Source organism: Odocoileus virginianus, chromosome 3 (genome assembly GCF_023699985.2).
Source record: "Odocoileus virginianus isolate 20LAN1187 ecotype Illinois chromosome 3, Ovbor_1.2, whole genome shotgun sequence".
NCBI lineage: Eukaryota > Metazoa > Chordata > Mammalia > Artiodactyla > Cervidae > Odocoileus > Odocoileus virginianus.
In genome coordinates, this window is record NC_069676.1 from 12,532,133 (window position 1) to 12,553,510 (window position 21,378).

The window sequence follows — 21,378 nt, forward strand, 5'->3', positions numbered from 1 at the left end:
CCCCTACAGTCCATAGGCTATTCAGCACCAGAGAGAGCTTTGAAAACTCCCAAGTCATGTTCCTTCTCCAGGGGCTTCTCATCATGCCTAGACTAAAAGCCAAATGAATCACCCTACCCACAGAGCCATTCATTAGCACAATGCCTGTCACATTAGCACAGTATCTGTAGATAAATATTTGTCAACTGCACTGGGGTGGTGGGAAGGCGTTCTAGGCAAGATCAAAGAAAGCCAAAAAGAGAATGTGGCCATGTGTGGCTCCAGGAAGGAGTCCCTGCACCTAAGCCACTCAGACTCACAGGAAAGATCTGGAACTCAGTATCCCATGACTGTTCTGCTGCCCGGAAGTGGGGGCCCATGGTGGGACCACCTTCTTCTTCATCTTCTCTGGCTAACTCAGTCTCCAGGGTCTCCAGTTCAGTTCCATTGTCAGGGTCCAGGGCCTCCTGAGGACATTGGAAAAGACCAAAGTTTGCCCCTGACCTCTTCATTGTCTGCCACCACCACCACCCCAGGACCTTCCCTTCCAGCCCCATCCACTTCCCACCGACCTCTAGGATGGTGACGTTGCTACCAAAGGTCACAGCTGTGGTGATGACCATAGGCATGGGAGTCGGAGACAGAGTTGGTTCTGGTGACTCTGTCTTGGGGATGTCAGTGGAGGTCTGGAGGAAGGACAGAGAGAGTATCAGGTCTGGGGCCAGGACAATCAAGGCGGAAGGGAGGGCACTTCCCTAGTGGTCCAGTGGCTAAGATTCTGCACTCACAATGCAGGGGGCCCAGATTCAATCCCTGGTCAGAGAAATAGACCCCACATGCTGCAACTAAGAAAGATCCCATGTGCCCCAGCTAGGACAGTGAAAGTGTTAGTCACTCAACTGTGTCCGACTCTTTGTGATCCCATGGACTGCAGCCCATCAGGCTCCCCTGTCCATGGGATTCTCCAGGCAAGAACACTGGAGTGGGTTGACATTTCCTTCTCCAGGGGAACTTCCCAACCCAGGGATCAAACTCGGGTCTCCCACATTCTGGGCATATTCTTTACCATCTAAGCCATCAGGGAAGCCTAAGACAAGGCACGTGAACAAATAAATAAATAATTTTTAAGGTGAAAAGGGAAGATACTTTAAAAAAAGAAAGGCAAAAGAGAGGTGAAGGAAGAGACAGACCCTCTCTCCCAGAGCACTCAGTCCAGGGAGGGGGACAGAGGTGGGTTCTCAGAAAACATCAGAGGGGTATAGGGCACCCGCAGGCCTGTGGAGGCCAAGGAGTGCTGGTTGGATGAGGACAGCCAGCAGGGGGAGCCCTCGTATGTGGAGGACAGACGGGGCTGGCCGAAGCCCAGTGGTCAAGGTCAATGGCCAGCACTCAGGGCCAGACTCCCGGAAGCCTAGCCCATGTGTCTGCTCCCAAGGCAGAGCTCAGTGGTCAGCCAGCCAGGCTGCAGCCAGAGGGGGAGTTCGAGCTCCTGCTGGCCCAGACAGCTGCAAAGGAACTGGGTCAGGGTGCAAAGCGGGTGGTGGGGGCCCAGGTGAAGGGCTGACGCTGAAGAAGGGGAGAATAGTCCTGGCATCTCTATTCTAGGCTGAAGTGCTAACCTCTTTCTCCACACTGATGCTGAGAACAGAGGTAATGCAATCGGTGACCCTCCAAACAAGGACCCCAACAAAGGGCACCCACCAGGGACACCTACACAGTGGCCCTGCCTACTGATGACCACCATCGATGGCCCCCAATTATTCCCACAGTCATGACCCATTGCATGCATGCATGCTAAGTCGCTTCAGTCATATCCGACTCTTTCTGACCCCATGGAGCCTGCCAGGCTCCCCTGTCCATGGGGTCCTCCAAGCCAGAATACTGGAGCAGGTTGCCATTTCTTCCTCCAGGGGATCGTCCCAACCCAGGGATCAAATCTGCGTCTCCTGCATTGGTAGGTGGGTTCTTTACCACTAGCTCCATCTGGGAAGCCCAATTTAGTGACCCTCCAATCAATAATCTGTCATCAGTGACCCCCATTAAGAATCCTAATCAATGACTAACCAAAACACCTCCTAATAATCTGTATCATTGATCTTCCACCAGGTATTCCTATAACCAGTCACCCATCACTGGCCCCCCCGTTAATGACGTCCATCAATGACTCCAACCAGTAACTCTTTCGGTGTCCTCCCCAACCAATGACCCCCCACAAGAAGTACTAACCAGTGACCCCCAACCAGTGAATCCTCTTAACCAGTGATCTTCCAACAACAAATACCCACAAGTGAACTCAACTAGTGCTCTCCAACCAATGACCCCCCAGACAGTAATTTCATTAACCAATGACTCATCAATGACTTCCCAAATAATTACCCATCACGGACTCCCAAATTAATTATGTCATCTGTGATCCCCCAAAATCACTCCCCAACTAGTGATTCTAACTGGTGACCCCACTAGTGCTTTCTAATCAATGGTCTCCCACTGGTGACTTCCCCAACTAGTGATCTTCAGCAATGACACTCCCCCACTATTAGCTCTAAACTAGTGACACCAATAACACCAACAGTGGCCTCCATCAATGGCTTCCAAGAATAACCTCCAACTAGAAACCCCCAAACATCAACCTTAATAAATATCTCCATACAGTAACCCATCTCAACCAGTAATCTCTATCAGGGAATCCAAATAGTGTGCCCCTAATTGCTATTGTTGCTGTTCAGTCATCAAGTCATGTCCAACTCTTTGAAACCCCATTGATGTTAGAAGACCAGGCAACTCCATCCACCATTATAGCCTGGAGTTTGCTCAAATTCATGTCCATTGAGTCAGTGATGATATCTAACCGTCTCATCCTCTGCCATCCCCTTCTCCTATTGCCTTCAGTCAGTCTTTTCCACCATTAGGGTCTTTTCCAATGAGTCCCCCCAGTGAGTGACCCTTCATTGAATAACCCCAACCAGTCCAACACCAAACAACGATGCACCAACAAACCCATCGTTGAACCCAGGTAGTGGCTCTTCTTAAATAGTAACCCTCGCAAGAACCCCCTAATAATAATGTACTCATCTGGGTGTGCCCCCTCCCTCCAGCACTCCCACCCCCAGAACTGGAGGTTGGGAGGAAGATATGAGAGAACTCCTAAGACAGGATCACCTCCCCAACCATGATTGGTCAGCTAAGGGAAGTCAAAGGTCAGGGACTGGAGACCAGAGAGGGGAACCCTGGATGAGGCACAAGGGATCAGTGGGAATCAGAAGCCAGAAGCAGGGCAGTCAAAGAGCAGACCCCTTACCTGGTTGTCCAGGGAGCCAGGAGGTGGACTCACAGCCAAAGTTTCCTTGTTCTTCTTCTTCCTGCCCTTTCCCTTACGACCTCGCCCTTTTTTCTTCCCTTTTCCTTTCCCCTTCCGCCTAGGGGGAGGGGTTTCTGGCTCCCCATGAGGGACCTGGGGAGAGGATTCCAATCAGATCCAGGGTCCCTGAGTGGAGGCTCCATCACTCAGATCACCGGAGGTCATGCTGGCACATGGTCCATTGGTCCTGTGTTTTAAAGCCAGGGAACTGGGGTTGAGGTCAATATATGATCTGGGGCCAAGGGTCAGTTATGTGACTGGAGGCCAAAGTCCTTCATGCCTAGGAATGGTTTGAGGGCAAGGGTCACTCAGCCCTATGGACAGGGCTCAGAATTCACTTATACCTGAGACCTGGAGCCAAGGCTGTCTGAGCCAGTGACCTCAGGACAAGCCCCATACTCACCGTGGTGACTGCTGTATCCAGGTCATCACAGCCAGGAAGGTATCGCTCACATGCCTGGAAGGCAGCCTGGGGATCTGGGTTTATCACCAGTTCCTGAACATCTCCCTGGGGAGAGAGTGGGGGTTGGCAAAGGGGTCCACGGGCTGACTCCAATCCCCACTCCAAGCATCAGGGTCTCGTGTTTTTCCGCTCAAATCACCACTACTAAGTATAAGGAAGGGGTAGCCCCACCACAGCCCCAGAAATCCCTCTGCACCCCAAAACTGACAGCAGGAAGATTCTATCAGGGTGACGCCAAACCACAAGCCATACCCCACAACGTCTGTCCTATCAGAGGCACATTTGTTCCTTTCTTCTCAGGCACGTGGTGATACCCACTGTGTGTCAGGCACCCTTCAAGGTACCAGGGACAAGAAGGGAAACAAAAACTTTCCTAGTGGTCTAGTGGCTAAAAATCTGCCAATGCAGGGGACATGGGTTTGATCCCTGGTCCAAGAAGATGCAACATGCTGCAGTGAAACTAAACCCATGCATCACAACTACTAAAGCCCACGTGCCCTGGAGCCCAGTGTTCCCCAAGAAGAAAAGCCACCACAAGGAGAAGCCCATGGGCTACAACTGGAGAGTCGCCACAGCAGCAACGAAGACTCAGCACAGCTATAAAAATAGACATTTTTTTTTTTTTTTTAGAAAAAGAAGAAAACCAGATGATGAGTTCCCTGGATTTTTATGACACACATAACAATCACTTCATTGAAAACACATCTGTCACAGAGCCTCAGGACACCATGTCTTGCTGGCAACACGCACCATCACAACCACCAGCGTGGTCACACATTACAGTCTTATCCTCCCACCATAAGCCAAGTATGTGTGTGCATGCTAAGTCACTTCAGTCATGTCCAACTCTTTGTGACCCCATGGACTATAGCCCAATAAGCTCTTCTGTCCATGGGATTCTCCAAGCAAAGATGCTGGAGTGGGTTGCCATTTCCTCCTCCAAGGGATCTTCTTGATCCAGGGGTCAAACCCACATTTCCTTTGTCTCCTGCATTGCCCAGCAGGTTCTTTACTACTGTGCCGTCTGGGAAGCCTAAGCCTAGTATGCACCATCTCAAATGATGGATTCGTTGTTTTACAGTCTCACAGACACACACCAAAGATGCATTGCCACACGAGGGGCTTCCTTCTCTCAGCTTCCTGGTGCTGAATTGAAGCTGGATAGTTCCCTTCTCTGATCTCTGCATCAGATTCAGGCTGCAGACAAACCTCCCTTCAGCCCTCTGCCTCAGTTTCCCCATCACTGAAGTGAAGTGAAAGTCACTCAGTTGTGTCTGACTCTTTGCGATCCCATGCACTATACAGTCCATGGAATTCTCCAGGCCAAAATACTGGACTGGGTAGCCTTTCCCTTCTCCAGGGGATCTTCCCCACCCAGGGATCGAACCCAGGTCTCCCACATTGCAGGCTGATTCTTTACCAGCTGAGTCACAGGGAAAGCCCAAGAATACTGGAGTGAGTAGCCTATCCCCTCTCCAGCGGATCTTCCCGACCCAGGAATCGAACTGGGGTCTCCTGCATTGCAGGCGGATTCTTTACCAGCTGAGCTATGAGGGAAGCCCAATCCCTGAAAGGCTACCTCAAAAGGCTCCTCTCCAAGGTCCTGGGTCCCCAGCACAGTGAGTCCCGCTGTGCTGATGAATCGAGGTCCCTGAGCCAATATGGGGAGCTGAGGTTCACAATCAGCCACCAGGGTCACCATCCCACCGTCCACACTGACTGCCACACGATGCCACCTGCAAGCGCACAGTCTCAGTGGGTGGGTGCTCCTCGCCCACCCTCCCGGGACCCCCCACCCTCCCCATATTCACCTGCCATCCGTGAGGTTGACCTGCTGGGGGAGGGGGCTGAAGGAGTCACCTAGGAGGTCCAGAGCTGGCCCCAAGGCCAAGCCCAGCTGCCGGACGCCGCCCTCATCGTAGACGGACAGAAGGACAGAACGGCTGGCTGGCTGGCCCCGCAGAGTGATCAGGATGGAGAAGTTCTCAGGAAACTGCCCATCTGAGAGGGCAGAGGGGAAGAGGCAGTTCACGCTGTGACCCCAGCTCCCAGGATGACCCACAGCCCCTCCGGCCCCGACTCACCTCGGAAGAGCTCCTGCGTGGGGACACCAAGCGTGCTGGTCTTGCCCACCCGGAATGCTCGGTCGCCCTCCGGGACCCTCTGGGGGCAGAGGCCGGGTCCCTCAGGGATCCCAGCCTGGCCCCCCCGCACGCCCAGCGCTTTCAGCACATCCACAGGATCTGCTAGAGAAAGGTGGGGTGCGGGGCGGTTAGAACAAGCCCAGGACCCTGTGTGAGCAGCTCCAGTTTGGAGGACTCCGCACCCCCAACGGTGTTTATGGGTCAGGGGGAAGGAGCCGGCCTGGGACCCATGCTCCCCTCACCCCTGCACAGCTGTTCCGGCCTCATCAGCCTGTTGACTCCTGTTTTTTTCCCTTGGTTTTTGGTGAGAAGAGAAAAAAAAGCTGACCTAGTTCTGGGATGAATCAAAGCTTCCTGGCCTGAGCCCCAGAGCCAGGCAGTCCCCCTCTCCACACTCCCCCGCACCAGGTCCCTGGGGCTGCTTCCCAGGCCTGAAGCCCCCTTGCCAGGGGAAACCCGCTTCGAGAGGAGGGGCTCCTTCTGTATGTTCTTCCCACCTCTTCCCTTGGCTCTGCTCCCTCTGACCTCCTCCCTCTGACCATGCTCATCCATGACTTCCTCTGACAACCTTCACCCATGACCTCCTCCCTCTGGCCACCATCACCCATGAACTGCTCCCTCTGACCACCTTCCCCATGACCTTCTCCCTCTGACCACCTTCCCCCATGATCTCCTCCCTCTGACCACCATCACCCACGGCCTCCTCCCTCTGACCACCTTCCCCCATGATCTCCTCCCTCTGACCACCACCTCTCCTGCCTTCTTCCTCTGACCACCATCACCCAGGACTTCCTCTCTTTGACCACTGCCACTTTGGATCTCTTCCCTCTGACCACACTTTATCTGATCCCCACTGATTTCTGGCCATGCCCTCTGACCTTTCTCTGCCTGACCCTGACCATCTCCTCTGACTACCCCCGACCTCTTTGCTCTGCCTATCCCAGTCTGTTCCAACACGTGACCTCCCCATTTTATCACCCTCTCTGACCTTCTCTCCTCTGACCACCTCTCCCTGATAACCTCCTGACTTCCTCCTTCTGACCCTCTCCCTCTCATCCCAGCAAAGGAAGAGATTTGTCCAATCAGATGCTAACCCAGGCTGTCCTGCCAGCCCCACCCGGCGCAGCCTGGCCAGTGCTAAGTAGAACCACATGGCTTGGGCAAGGGTGGGCGGGGTCCTCCCCTGGGCCCAAAGCCCCTGCCTGATCCCCCTCCCCTCAGCAGACTGCCCCACTGACCCCCTGACCCAGCCTCTTGGCAGGAGCCAGATTCTGCTGAATCTGCCATGACCTCACCCCGGGGGCGGCTCGGCTGAGCTCACCATTGGGGAGCCAGGATGAGGGGCCAGACTTGGGGGAGATCAGGGCTCAGATGTGGGCTTCCCATCCCCGCTCCTCCTGGGTCAGATCCTGCATTCACCAGACTCTGCAGAGCCCTGTTCCAACCTCGGCTCTCTCTCGCCCCAAACTTCTTCTGCTAGTTTTCCTTCTCTCCCCCCCCCACCCCCCGCCTTCTCCCCATCCCACTTTCTGTGTCCAACCCTGAATCAGTCCCTCTCCCTCTCTTTTGCTAACTCACGCTCTCTCTCACTCTCTAGCTCTCTCTGTCTCTGTCTCTTGGTGCTTCCCTGGTTCTCACATCTGTTTTTCTCTGGACTCTCTCTATCTCTGTGTGTGGATTACTCTCCCTATCTCTCTCTCCTCTCTCTCTCTCTCTCTCTCTCTCTCTCTCTCTCTCTCTCTCTCTCTCCCCATACCCACTCCCCCCCAACTCTGCTGTTTCCACCAGCCCTAACTTTAATTGCCTGAATTGCCTGTTCTGTGGCTGGGCTGTTATTAAGAGGTATTTGGGTTACAGCCCCCTGGGGCTAAGATCTGGACTCCCAGGCTCTTCTGACCACAAGGGTCACTCCTGGATGGAATGATCAGCCCAGCTGCCCTCTCTCCAGGCTGAAGCCCCAGGGAGGGCTGAGATCCATGATCCCACCCAATGTGGCTCTCCCAGGCTCTCCTTTCACCCAGACTCAGAAGGATCTCCCCTCGACCAACTGCTCAATCACGTTTTAAAAGTCTTCCCCATCATCTAACCCAAATGTCTCCTCCTTCAATCTGTGTTCCTTCTGTCATGGCCTTTCAGAAACTAACTGCCCTTTCTTTTCATGGCTGGCTTGCTGACAAGGAAATACACAAGCGGCATTGAGTTCTGCCTGCAGGGCCAGGAGCTGGGGGTCTGTCAAGCACCCAGCTTGCCCTTCTCCCCACAGACTCTCCTGGGTGCTTGTGAGGACCCCAGGGAGAGGCTGGCGGGGTCTAGGATGTGGAGGGAGGCAGGCAGGGATCAGGCTGGGACATGGCTGGGACCCCTCAGATGTGTAGGGGAGCTTAGATATGAATGTGCAAATGTGTATACGTGCTATAGTGTATGTGGGTGAGACTGTGTGAGCATGTGTATGTCTCTGTATGGTCCAGGGACTAGCTGACCATGCGCTTTGTGGTGTGTCTATGTCTGGGAGTATTTGGCCTATGATGGAGTGTTCAGGTGCAGTTCTTTGACTTGTTCTGGGGTCCCAGCAGTGAGTCAGAGGCTCTGCAGGTGATTCAGGGAAATCTGTGATTGTTATAGCTCAAACTCGAGCAAGATGCAGGCGTGGGGTTATCTGTGAGACTGAAGCCAAGTCAGCGAGTGGGTGACTGGTTGAGAACACTTTACTGCTTTGTGTGGATGCCAGTGGAAGAACATGTGAGAGTTTGAAAGCGTAGGCGAGTGACAAAAGCTGTGGCCGTATGCAGACGGCTGATGGGGTTGCCTGGGCGTGGGCACCAGGTGTTTAACATTCTTGGTGTCCCAAGGGCCTTATATTCGCAATGCGTGCCTGAGATCGCACGACTGTGTGGATGTGTAAGCGTGTGAATGGGGCATAAACTAATTTGGGATTATCCGCGCGAGCAGGGATCTCTCCGAGCTGCTGAGAAAGTTAGAAAGCTGGAGGGGCCAGGCTGCTCGGGTGGAGGGTGGGCTGCGTTAGTGGAGGATTGCCGGTAGGGCCTGACTTGGGGTATCTTAGACCAGGGAAGCCTCCTCAATCACACTTGAAGAACCACGACCTTCCCAAAGCCCCGGGCGCCCCCGACCCAGAACCCTGAGGGGCGGGGCGTGGCGTCCTGCCAGAACCGCACAGCTGGGCGTGCGTCAGCGCTGACTCATCCGTCCGGCGGCCCCCGGGACCCCCTGGGGGGGCCCTGAGAAATTCCTCGGGAAAAACACCCGAGGCTTGCTCAGCTTAGGAAAGCAACTTCCACTCCCCCCACCACCCGGCCCGCACTCCGCCCCTCCCTTCCCTGAGCCCCGCCCCGTCTCGCCCCTCCCCAGGGCCCTCCCGAGGCCCTGTCCATGGTGCTGATCTCGGCTCTGGGGAGCACGGGGTGGGGGAGGGGGCAGGGATGGGGGGAAAAGGAGGTGGACGCGCGCTAACTGGGGTCAAAGGAGGAAGAGGAAGAATACGAAGAAGCCGTTTGGGGAGCCGCCAAGGGAGCTCTGAATCCCTGGTCAACCCTCTCCCCTACAAGTCCCCACCCACCATACCCCTTAGAATGATCCTCATGGGCAGTTATTTACCTATTTATCCCCCAAGTCACAACCACAGCCCTCATAGGGTCACCCAGAAACACACAATCACACGCATAACACGCACGGTTATTCTTAAAATCAGCCCCACACACAGACACACACTCGCAATACAACCCAATCACAGACTAGCCCAGGGATCATCCCATCACCCATGTCCATACAATCGTCAACTCCCACTTCGAGCACACACATAATTTCATTCTAAATGCCCCCAAGCTCATGGCTGCGCACGCACACAGACCTTTAAATTGCATGCATTCCCATGCACGCACCACGAAACAGGGGCACAGGTTTCCATGCCCCCCCGCAAACTGTCACACCCGCAAACGGCCCAGAGTCAAACACTCGCGCCCCACGCAACGCGCACACCCCCCTCATTCCCCACTCCTCGGCGTCTTTGGGAGCCTCGCTGGACCCTGCACTCCAAGTCCTATTTCCCCTTTCCCGGCTCACCGGCCTGCATCCGGGGCAGAAGCTGCAGAGAGGCCAGGAGCAGGCAGAGGCCGGCCCGCGGCTGGCCCGGGCCCCGGCGACTCCCCATCCCGGCGGGGCCCACACTCAAGGCGGGGGACCAGCCCGGGCGGCTGTAGGGCGCGGCGTCTCCTCGGGCTCGGTGCAGTCCCTCCGCGGCCGACTCCACTCGGGATCCGCAGGAGACTGCCCGAGACCCCGCCCTGGCCTCGCCCTGCGCTCCAGCGCCCGGCCAGGCGGAGCTCAAGGGAGGGGGGGCAGCTGACAGCTGGTGTGGGGAATTGGGAAAGTTTGTGCTGAGCGCTGATTGGCCGGCAAAGGGTGGAGCCCTGGGCCGGGAGCTGGGCCCTTTTTGCCCCACCCCACAGTAGCGGAGAGTGAAAGAGCCGGCTTAAAACTAAATATTATAAAAAACTAAGATCATGGCACTTGGCCCTATGACTGCAGCCATGAAATCAGAAGACGACTGCTTCTTGGCAGGAAAGCAATGACAAACCTAGACAGTGTGGTGAAAAATAGAGACGTTACTCTGCCGACAAAGGTCTGTATAGTCAAGGCTGTGGTCTTCCCAGTGGTCAGGTATAGTTGTGATAGTGGATGGTAAAGAAGGCAGGATGCCAAAGAATTGATGCCTTTGAAATGTGGTGCTGGATAAGACTCCTGAAACTCCCTTGGACAACAAGGAGATCAACCCCGTCAATCTTAGGGAAATCAACCCTGAATACTTGGAAGTTGGAAATTGGAAGGACTGATGCTGAAACTGAAGCTCCAGGATTTGGGTCATCTGATGTGAAAAGCCGGCTCATTGGAAAAGTCCCCGATACTGGGGAAGATTGAGGGCAGAAGGAGAAGAGGGCATCAGAGGATGAGATGTCGGAATGGCATCACCAATACAATGGACATGAACTTGGGCAAACTTTAGGAGATGGTGAGGGACAGGGAGGCCTGGTGGACTGCAGTCCATGGGGTCCCGAAGAGTCGTACACAACTGTCCGACTGAACAACAACAGTAGCAGAGTAGGGTCACTCCCACCCAGCCTTAAATTCGGGGTCCCAGCCTTTTTCTCCAAACAGACTCTGTTGAAGATTTTCGTCCCTTTCAAACCTGCAGCCTCCATCTAGGGCCTGGAATTAGAGGGTAGAGCTTTATGCCAAATCTTTTGTCTCAGTCAGGCCCCCAACTGGGGTCCCAGCCTGATGCTAAATCCTCACCCATCTGCCTGACCCCACAATAAGGTACCAGCCTCACTCCCTGCCTCCCCTGTGTGTGCTCAGTCATGCCTGACTCTTTGGAGATGTCATGGGCTGTAGCCTGCCAGGCTCCTCTGTCCATGGAATTCTCCACTCAAGAATACTGGAGTGGGTTGCATTTCCTTCTCCAGGGGATCTTCCTGACCCAGGGTCAAACCTGGGTCTCCTGCATCACAGGCAGATTCTTTGTTGTCTGAGCCACCAGAGAAACCCAAACTCTTAATCTTCAAATAAAGCCCCCCACCTCCATCCTCGGCGCTCTTCTCCCAGACTCAGATCCCAGCGGGATGTCCCAGGCAAAACCCCAAATCCTCATGCATTTCCCCATTAAATCAGGGAGTCTGGTCCTACCCTCAAGCAGCTGGGAGGGGTGGACCCCTGCCATTCCTGGGGTGAGGCAGAACGCTCCCTTCACCCCACTGGGAACTCTCCCCCACCCTAGTGTGAGGAGGACCCAGGGGATCAAGTCAGGCGGAGCTGTCTGTGCAATTGAACAAGCTCAGACAGGCAGGATCTGAGAGAGCTTCCGCAGGGAGGAACCCGAGGAGCGTGTCCCAGGCCCTGAACTGCCCCGCCCCCCATGGGGAAGAGAGAGAAGCCTCCCTCCCGGCCTCTGACTCTTAGACAAAGAGACTTTGTGTCCCTGGGGAGGAGGGGGTGGGGACCCATCTGGCCTGAGGGGGAGGGGGGGCCCTGAGTGGGAGGAGGAGAGGGAATCTCCTCAAGTCACTTCTACTCCCTCTTCAGGGACACCGGAGACTAAGACTTCCCTAGCTGAAGACCCGTAAAGTTCCTGCCCTGCCCTCTTTTGTTGGGAAGTTCTTCCTGTAGTCTAACCCCATCTTCTGCCATTTCTATGCCCTTTCTCTCTTTGAAAGGACCCTTCTGGGACCACACTGTCTCCACCAGAGATTCTTTGCTTAGGGTAGAAACAGCAGGAGAACACCCCTGCTCATTTCCCATCACCCCAAACACCCCCCCAACCCTGAATAACTTATCATCATAACAAAAGCCTCCAGTTATGAGTGTATTGGGGAAGAAAGGAAATACTTGACAGATAAAAGAAAGGACTATATTGAAATTAAGGGATTCTCGCCCCCTACCCCCCTGCCCCGTGGCTGCCTGTGTACGGTCAGTTCATAATTGAGGAATCCCAGGGTTCCTTCACGCTGCTGGGGATCGGGTGGAGGGTGCTTAGGAGAGAGCAGATGAGCAGATGATAGGTGGCGGGAGTCAGGTGCTGGCCAGTGGAGGTCACACGTCCAGAGAAGAATCAACATGGCTGATCCACCCCGGACTGTACTCATCTCAGGATGCTCCTCTGGGATTGGCTTGGAGCTGGCAGTGCAGCTGGCTCATGACCCCAGGCAGCGCTACCACGGTAAGGGGTCTGGGGGTGGAGAGGACAGGCTGGGAAAGACAGGAGTGGGTATGGCTTCCCAGGACCCCTCAGCTCTCCCCGCACTATTTTCACTAGTCCATGCCTTCAGCTGCCTTGGTGAGCTTGGAGAACCCAGAACACCGAGAGCCCCCCTTCCCACCTCTGCTTGTGAATCATCCCCCATCCAAAGAAAGTTTCTAATGCACCTATTGGGTCTCAGGTTTTAGGTGTGGAAATACAGCTGCGAAAAAAAAAAATAGACAAAAATCTCTTCTGTGGGCAGTGATGTAGTGGGGGAGGAGAGGGAAGACAAATAGAAAACAGATATTTTAATTGCATTATATGGCCAGTGCTGATGAGTGGTCAGAAGCAAAATAAAGGAAGTGCGTGTGATATTTTTAGAAGGGCTGGCTGGGGAGGACTTTTCTGAGGTTTCACTTAGGCATTCCCTGAAGATTCCCCTCCCCCACCCCTCCCCAGATTACTACTCAGTGATAAGCCTCTTAAGTGACCCTGACCTTGAGGGTTTGGAGTGGGGGGGTGGGGCGCAGCTCTAGGTCTAAAGACTTGGCCTTCTACAGCTCTGGAGTCAATGGCCCAAATCTGCACCCCACCCAGAACCTCTGACCCAGAGCGCACTAGAGTCGAAGCAGCCAAAGGGCCATTACTTAACAGAAGGATGCAAGGGTGAGGACACTGCCCCACTTGGCAAGGTTGCTTCTCCCAGGCCTCTGCTGTCTTAGAGACATGCGCAACTTTGGCAAAACCCATGGGCAGAGGAGCCTGGTGGGCTACAGTCCACGGGGTCGCAGAGAGTCGGATTTGACTCAGCAACTAAACAACAAGGATAAATTAGGCAAGAAACTTCATTTTGTTGAGACTTGGTGAGTTCATGGGGATAATATTATCTATGTGTTCTGATTACTACTGGTAAAAACAGAGCACCCCAAAATGTATGGCATACAACAGCTGCAATCACCTTTTCTTGAGAGATTTACGAAGGTTATGAATTTGGAAGAGCTCAGCTTGGTAGTTCAGGCTCAAGGTCAAAGGCCACAACGAGAACAGACGAGATTGGAACAAGTCAGGGTTGGGCAGACATCTCTCTCCCTTCCAGCCGTCTCAGGGCTGCTTCATGTGGTCTTTCTTTCTGGGCTGGCTTGGGCTTCCTCCCAGCATGGTGGCCTCAGGACAGGGCTGCTATAGGGTGGCTAAAGGCTTCAAGAGTAAGTGTTCCAGCAAGCAAGGCAGAAACTGCAACATCTTTTCCATCCTAATCTCCGAAGCCACACAGTGTTACCTTTACCACAGTCTATTGATTCCCAGCTAGTCACAGGATTCAAGAATCAGATTTCATGTCCTGCTGGGTGAGAAGCTACATTCTAGAAGAGCATGAGCAATAAAATATGTTGTGGCCATCTTTGGGAAATAAGTCAATGACCTAATCATAGTCAATGACCTAATCATGTGAGGATTAGAGTTAGCACTTATTTTAAAATGTTTAGCATAGTATATGGCACATAGTAGGCGTTCAATAAATTGGAATCTATGCTGAAGATGTAAATGTAGCTATTCATACTTACATGTGCATATCTGCACATATGTTGACTTTAATTTTTTATTGGAAAAGTGGCACTAGTGATAAAGATCCCACCTGCCAATGCAGGAGATGTGAGAGACACGAGTTCAATCCCTGGGTCAGAAAGATCCCCTGGAGAAGGAAATGGTAACCCACTCCAGTCTTCTTGCCTGGAGAATCCCATGGACAGAGGAGCCTGGCGGGCTACAGTCCATGGGGTCACAAAGAGTTGGGCATGAAGCAACTTAGCAAAGCACAATGATTTTACAATGTTGTGTTGGTTTCTGCCATACAATGCATATCAGCCACAATTATATCATATCCTCTCCTTCCCCACTCCCATTCCTCTAAGTCATCACAGAATGGAGGCTGGGCTCCCTGTGTTATATAGCAGCTTCCCACTAGTTATCTATGTTACACATGGTAGTGTATATATGTCAATGCTACATTCTCAATTCATCCTACCCTCTCCTTCCTCCACTGTGTCCATTCTCTATGTCTGTGTCTCCATTCCTTCCCTGCAAATAAGTTTACTGGTACTATTTTTCTAGATTCCATATATATGCATTAGTATACAACATTTGCTTTTGTCTTTCTGACTTACTTCACTCTGTATAACAGGCATATGTTGACTTTAGATGTGCAGGCATTTCTTTTCTCAAACCAATCTGTTCTATGTTTATTTTATTGTCTTACCTACTGGTTTTGAATTTGACAAAGCCATGCACTTTATCTTATTTCATGTGATAGCCTCTGCACCTCGAATAGGGCGTAGGGTAGAGTGAATGCTCAATACATGTTTGCTAGATGAATGGATGGATGGATGGATGGAGGTACATATAAATGTCTGTACATAAGTATGCATTTGTGATTGTACGGTGAATGTAGATGTATAAACCTATGGGTCTCCATTCCTCTGTGACATTCCTCATGCAGTATCACAGGAACATGGACGTTCACTCATTGGTTAAAGGAACCCAGTGCCTGCTCCAACTCTGCTCTCTGTTCCCAGTGGTGGCCACCATGAGGGATCTGGGAAAGAAGGGGACACTGGAGGCAGCTGCTGGGGAGGCTCTGGGTCAGACCCTCACCGTGGCCCAGCTGGACGTGAGCAGTGACGAGTCAGTGGCCCAGTGTCTCAGCTGCATCCAGGGAGGGGAAGTGGACGTTCTTGGTGAGTCTGAGCATCCCCTGGGGCCACTTGCCTCCTCCATGGCCTAAGCAGAGATCCTCAATCACAACAAGACCTCTCCAGTGTCTGGGAACCAGCCCTCTTGTTTCACCAGTAACCGCTGACACTGTACAGAAGGGGTAAACCAGTTGGCTAAGAGTCCAGGCTACCATTCTGTTTATTAGAGATACAAAAAAATAAATTGAAACCTGGGAATAGGGTGGATTTTTTTGAATGGAACTTCTCACATATGAAGAAAACCATACGTGGTTGGGGAAATTAATTTGATGAGTCATTGAGGGAAAGGAGCATGATGAAGAAGCAACTCATGGTCCCTAAATGGTCCTCTAAGGAGGGTGGATGTGGCTGTTTTGATGCAATTTGGGGTCAGAGCTGAATTGCTCATGCATTGAAGAGGAGGCTGTTCCCAGCAGTCCTCCTCCCCACCCAGGGTTAAGAGTCCCCTATAACAAGGGCTAAACTATATTTAAAGATTTTCAAGGCTCCACATTTGTCCGCCCTAGATACCCTGGATTAACCCCAGATTTGGAGTGGGGGAGGGGTGGGATGATTTAGCAATAGTCCCTGGGAGAGTGACCCTAGAAGGGTTGGTGGACTTCAAAGTAACCTTCACCCCTACCCCCCTTAGTGAATAATGCTGGAGTGGGCCTGGTGGGGCCCTTGGAAGGGCTCAGTCTAGCTGCCATGCAGAATGTCTTTGATACCAACTTTTTTGGGGCTGTCCGTCTGGTCAAGGCTGTGCTTCCTGGCATGAAGAGAAGGCGACAGGGCCACATCGTGGTGGTCAGCAGTGTCATGGGGCTGCAGGGTGAGTCCTGAGGATCCAATGCTGGGAATCCTCCCAGTATCTGACCCTCCCCCAGCTGGAAGGATGGCAACTAGGTTTTAACTCATATTCCCTAAATAGGCCTGCATTGAGAAGAATACTGAACTTCAGGAGGAAAAAGTTCTGGGATAGATTAATTATGTCTACCATGGATAGGAGTAGACAGGGCTGGTATACATGCTGCCAATGGCCATCCACATCCATTATCAACCCCACTTCTGGAGACCTCTGAAAATCTCTTCCAACCAGCCCACAAAACTCAAAGGAACCATCAGAACTCCTCCTGAGACTCCTTCTTGCCAGACCCCACCAGACCCCAGAGATGTCTAGATCTGGGACTCGGGTTCTGCAGGAAACAGAGTGGTGACTGACTAGAGATGTCTGCTATGGGTCTACTATGGAGGCCACCTATTTGCCATCCTTGTGCCTGGCTCCTTCCTCCTCAAGCCTCTCTCAACTTCCTTCCTCTCCCTGGAAATTTCCTTGGAGCTGCCCCTCGCACCAGCAGCCCCCTAAGGAATCCACCCTACTTGTAACCCTGACATGGAAAATCTACATTTACCCAGTTCTTTGGCCCCTCTTCCAGCTACACTCCCTGACTTTGGGGGGACACATTCACTGTTCAACAGGGGCCAATAAAGACCCTGGTGAGTGGGGCTTGTCCTGGGGGACCCCAGGAATCCCATGACCAAGCGGCCCAAGCATTTAGAGGATAGAGGGAAATAAGAGAGTTCCCTGGACTAAGGATGGATGGAACACTGCAAGGAAGAGGTGGGACGAGGCACCCCAACTTCATCCTGACCCCACCTGGTCCCACAACACACTACCATACACCTATCACATTGGCCCCAGGTATCCTCTGACCCCTAAATCCTCTTTGCTCTGTCTCCCAAGACCCCATCCCTCTGAACCCACCAAGCCCACCACCCAGACCCCCAAAGGGCCCGCCTTCCTGCCATCCTCTCAGGTGTCGTGTTCAATGAAGTCTACGCGGCCTCCAAGTTTGCCGTGGAGGGGTTCTTCGAAAGTCTGGCTGTCCAGCTGCTACAGTTCAACATCTTGTGAGGCGGGCATTTGGACAGTGATGGGGGGGTGGAAGCAGTGGCAGGGCAGACAAGGAGAGAGGAGCAGCAGAGGAGATGGGTGGGAGCAAGGAGGCGTGAATAACAATGGGAGACGTGGGGAAGTGAGGAGAAAAGAGGGACGGTATTGGAGACTCCTGGCGGTCCAGTTTGTTAAGACTTCATTTCCAATGCAGGAGGCATGGGCTCAATCCCTGGTCAGGGAGCTAAGATCCTACATGCCACGCAGCCACAAAAAAAAAAAAAAAAAAAAAAACCCAGAGAGAGACAGTATTAGGCAAAATGGGGTATCTGGCATTTGGGGGGCACCAGACTCTCTCCCCTCCCCCTTTTCTCAGCATCTCCCTGGTGGAGCCAGGCCCGGTTATCACAGAATTTGAAGGCAAGCTCCTAGAGCAGGTTTCCACAGCTGAGTTCCCAGGCACCGACCCTGACACCCTGAGCTACTTTCGAGATCTCTACCTTCCAGCCTCCAGGGAGCTCTTTCACAACGTGGGACAGAGCCCACAGGACGTAGCCAAGGTGAGGTGGGGCCCGGAGCCGCAAGACAGGGCTCAGGTATGTGAGGGGGCCCTCCCTACAGACACCCTGCCCCTCCTTGGGCCCCAGAGCTCAGGGCTCCACCCCACAGGTCATCATCAAGGTCATCGGCTCGGCCAGACCACCCTTGCGCCGACAGACCAACACCCGCTACGCTCCACTGACCGCACTCAAGGCCATGGATCCCTCCGGCAGCCTGTATGTGCGAACCTCCCACCGCCTGCTCTTCCGCTGGCCACGCCTCCTCAACCTTGGCCTTCGGTGCCTGGCCTGCAGCTGCTTCCGCACCCCAGTGTGGCCCCGATGAACAGAGCCTCACCCAACCCTCCTCACCCCCCAACAACTAAGCCTCTTTAGTTCACACCCCTCCCTGGATATACGACCCTTCCCTCATTCATTCATTCATTCAACAAACTCTGCCTGACACATTTTTGTGTCTGGGCATTGCTGGAACCCCAGAGGGCACCCGGCCTCCAGGCACAGACCCCTCTGTGGTCAAGGCTAGGAGCAGAGAGAGTGGACCCTGGGATCCTGGCATCCTGGGCTGAGGAGCCCAGATCAGAGAGTTGGAGCTGTGTCTGGGAAGGCAAGGAAGGCTTCCTGGAGGAGGGGGCATTGTCCCTGGACCTTGAAGAATGAAACAGGCTGTCTCAGTCAACCTCTGGACTTCATTATCTTCAGTCTGGGGATTTAGGAATGATCCAGACATCCCCATCCCTCCTCCCCTTCTACACACACACTCAAAGCTGGTTTGACTAAGGGGTTTCCAGACTTCCTGGTCACATACTCCATCAGGAAGGCTTCCCAGGTGGCGCTAGTGGTAAAGAACCTGCCTGCCAGTGCAGAAGATGTAAAAGATGCAGGTTCGATTCCTAGGTTGGGAAGATGCCCTGGAGGAAGACATAGCAACCCACTCCAATATTCTTGCCTGGAGAATCCCCATGGACAGAGAAGCCTCATGAGCTACAGTCCATAGTAGGGTCACAAAGAGTTGGACATGAATGAAGCAACTTAGCATGCATGCATTCCATCAGTAAAATGTGTTTGCAAACACATCAGCAATGTATGTATATTTTTTCATAAAATATATATTTGCAACTAATAGTAACCACTGTAAGTAATAAAGCTCAATTTCTTATGTATAAATAAAAACATTAAAAAAAAATAGGGCCTTTCTCACACCTATTAGCATGACTACATTTTCTTAAATGCCCAGAAAATAGCAAGAGTTTGCATTAATATAAAGAAATTGGAACCCTGTGCACTGTTGGTGGACATCCCAGATGGATCAGCAGGTAAAGAATCCACATGCAATGCAGGAGACACAGGAGACTCAGGTTCAATCCCAGGGTCAGGAAGACCCCCTGGAGAAGAAAATGGCAACCCACTCCAGTATTCTTGCTTGGAAAATCCCATAGACAGAGGAGCCTGGCAAGCTACAGTACATGGAGTCACAAAGAGTTGGACACGACTGAGCACATCGCACATTAGGCATTAGCAGACACTGTTGGTAAGAATGTAAAATGGTGCAGCCACTATGGAAAGTGGTATGGTAGATCCTCAAACAATGAAATGAAATTATCATATGACTCAGCAGTCCCATTCCTGGGTATCACCCAAAAGAATTGAAGAGATATTGTACACCCATGTTCAGAACTGCATTGCCCACAATAGGCAAAAGGTGGAACCAACCCAAATGTCCCTCAACAGATGCCTGGATAAACAAAATGTGATCCATCCATACAATGGAATATTTATTCAGCTTTAAAAAGGAAGGAAATTCTGACACATGCTAAAACATGGATGAAACTTGAGGACACTATGCTGAGTGAAAGAAGCCAGACACAAAAGGATAAATACTGTATGAGGCCCTTAGAGGAGTCAGATTCAAAGGGACAAAGTAGAATGGTGGGTGCCAGGGGCTGGGAAAAGGGGAATGGAGAGTTAGTGGTTAATGGTGAGAGAGTTCCAATTCTACAAGATGAAGAAAGAGTTCCTGGAGACGGATGGTGGTGACAGTTACACAACGGTGTGAATGTACTTATCACTAATGAACTGTAGGGGCTTCGCTGGTGGCTCAGTGGTAAAGAGTCCACCTGCCAATGTAGAAGACATGGGTTCAATCCCTGATCAGGGAAGATCCCCCACACCACGGAGCAACTAAGCCTGTGTGCCACAGCTGTTGAGCCTGTGCTCTAGAGCCTGGGAATCAGCATTTCTGAAGCCCTAGAGCCCTAGAGCCCATGCTCTACAAGAGAAGCCACTGCAATGGGAAGCCCAAGGACCACAACTAGAGAGAACTAGAGAGGAGTCCTGGCTCACTGCGACTAGAGAAAGGCTGCACTCAGCAATGAAGATACAGCACAGCCAAAAAATAAATGAGTAAATTTTTTTTAAAAACCGAGTCAACTATACACTTAAAAATAGTGAAGAGGGACTTCCCTGGTGGTCCAATGGTTAAGACCCCATGCTCTCCATGCAGGGGCTGCAGGTTCGATCCCTGGTCAGGGAACTCAGATCCTGTATGCCTCGGCCAAAAAAAAAAAAAAAAAGTGACGATGACACATTTTGTATTGTATATACTTTGCCCAAATTTAAATTTTTTTAAACCAATAAGTATTCCATCTAAACCCTGAGACAAGTGTTCCCCAGGTTTCTTGGCCCTCCTCTTGAGAATTTGGAAGCAAATGGGTGTAAATGCTGACTTTGCCTCTCATTCAATGGGTGGCCCTGGGCAGGTAACTCCCCTGGTGTCATCTTCTACCAAGTAGGACTAGCAGTAAAGTGCTGAAACCAAGTCCTCTGTACTGTTTCATTTCACTTGGAATACTTGCTGTGGTTTTGTGTTCAATAACCACCTTGGAATGCCAGGCTCCAGGCAAAGTTTTTTAATTAAAGTTTGCTCGGCAGCCTTATGAGATGGAGTCACTCAGAATATCCCCAGTTTCATGAGACAGAGGGGAGGAGTGGAGAAAGGCAGGAATCTAGTCTGGGGCCATCCAACTCGGTCTATGCTAGTCTTTATAACTTCTTCTAGGAAAAGGGAAACTGAAAAGAGAAATCCTGGACCCTCAGAAGAGATCTCTTTGAGTCAGTGCAGGGGCTACTCAATATTTTTTCAAATCAGTTCCTCCTTTCTGCTTCCTCTGTACTGGATTTTTGAAGCAATGTTGAAATACCTGCAAAAGAATATCTGAAAGTAGATAATGGTGATGGTTGCACAAGATTATGAATCCACCCAAACCCACAGAATTGTGCACTTAAACAAGACAATGTTTATGGCAAATAAATGATATCTCAATTAAACAAAAAAAATTGGAGTCTATTTGCAGAGGACAAGGGTTCGACCCCTTGTCAGGGGACTAAGATCCCCATCATGCGGCACATGAACCCCACATGCATGTGGTGGACGTCCCCGGTGGCTCAGATGGTGAAGAATCTGCCTGCAATGCAGGAGACCCGGGTTCCATCCTGGGTTGGGAAGA

The 21,378-nt window shown here is 52.1% G+C and overlaps 2 protein-coding genes across 2 annotated transcripts in view; one reads left to right on the plus strand and one right to left on the minus strand.

Annotated features, from left to right (window-relative positions):
* COL5A3 (collagen type V alpha 3 chain) overlaps positions 1-10,275 on the minus strand; it is a 44,193-nt gene extending 33,918 nt beyond the window's left edge. The window contains exons 1-8 of the mRNA XM_070464054.1: positions 10,025-10,275; positions 5,885-6,043; positions 5,612-5,801; positions 5,380-5,536; positions 3,741-3,845; positions 3,278-3,430; positions 552-665; positions 300-446 (exon numbers count right to left, since the gene is read on the minus strand). Of these exons, the coding sequence (XP_070320155.1) occupies positions 300-446; positions 552-665; positions 3,278-3,430; positions 3,741-3,845; positions 5,380-5,536; positions 5,612-5,801; positions 5,885-6,043; positions 10,025-10,112 (1,113 nt within the window). The 5' untranslated portion in view covers positions 10,113-10,275. The remainder of the gene's footprint in view (positions 1-299; positions 447-551; positions 666-3,277; positions 3,431-3,740; positions 3,846-5,379; positions 5,537-5,611; positions 5,802-5,884; positions 6,044-10,024) is intronic.
* A 2,296-nt stretch (positions 10,276-12,571) lies between these two features.
* On the plus strand, positions 12,572-18,200 carry RDH8 (retinol dehydrogenase 8). The gene is made up of 6 exons (XM_020902225.2): positions 12,572-12,674; positions 15,266-15,427; positions 16,074-16,253; positions 17,239-17,332; positions 17,692-17,875; positions 17,985-18,200. Exons 1-6 carry the CDS (start codon positions 12,572-12,574, stop codon positions 18,198-18,200), a joined length of 939 nt encoding a protein of 312 aa, XP_020757884.2.
* The last annotated feature ends 3,178 nt before the right edge of the window (positions 18,201-21,378 follow it).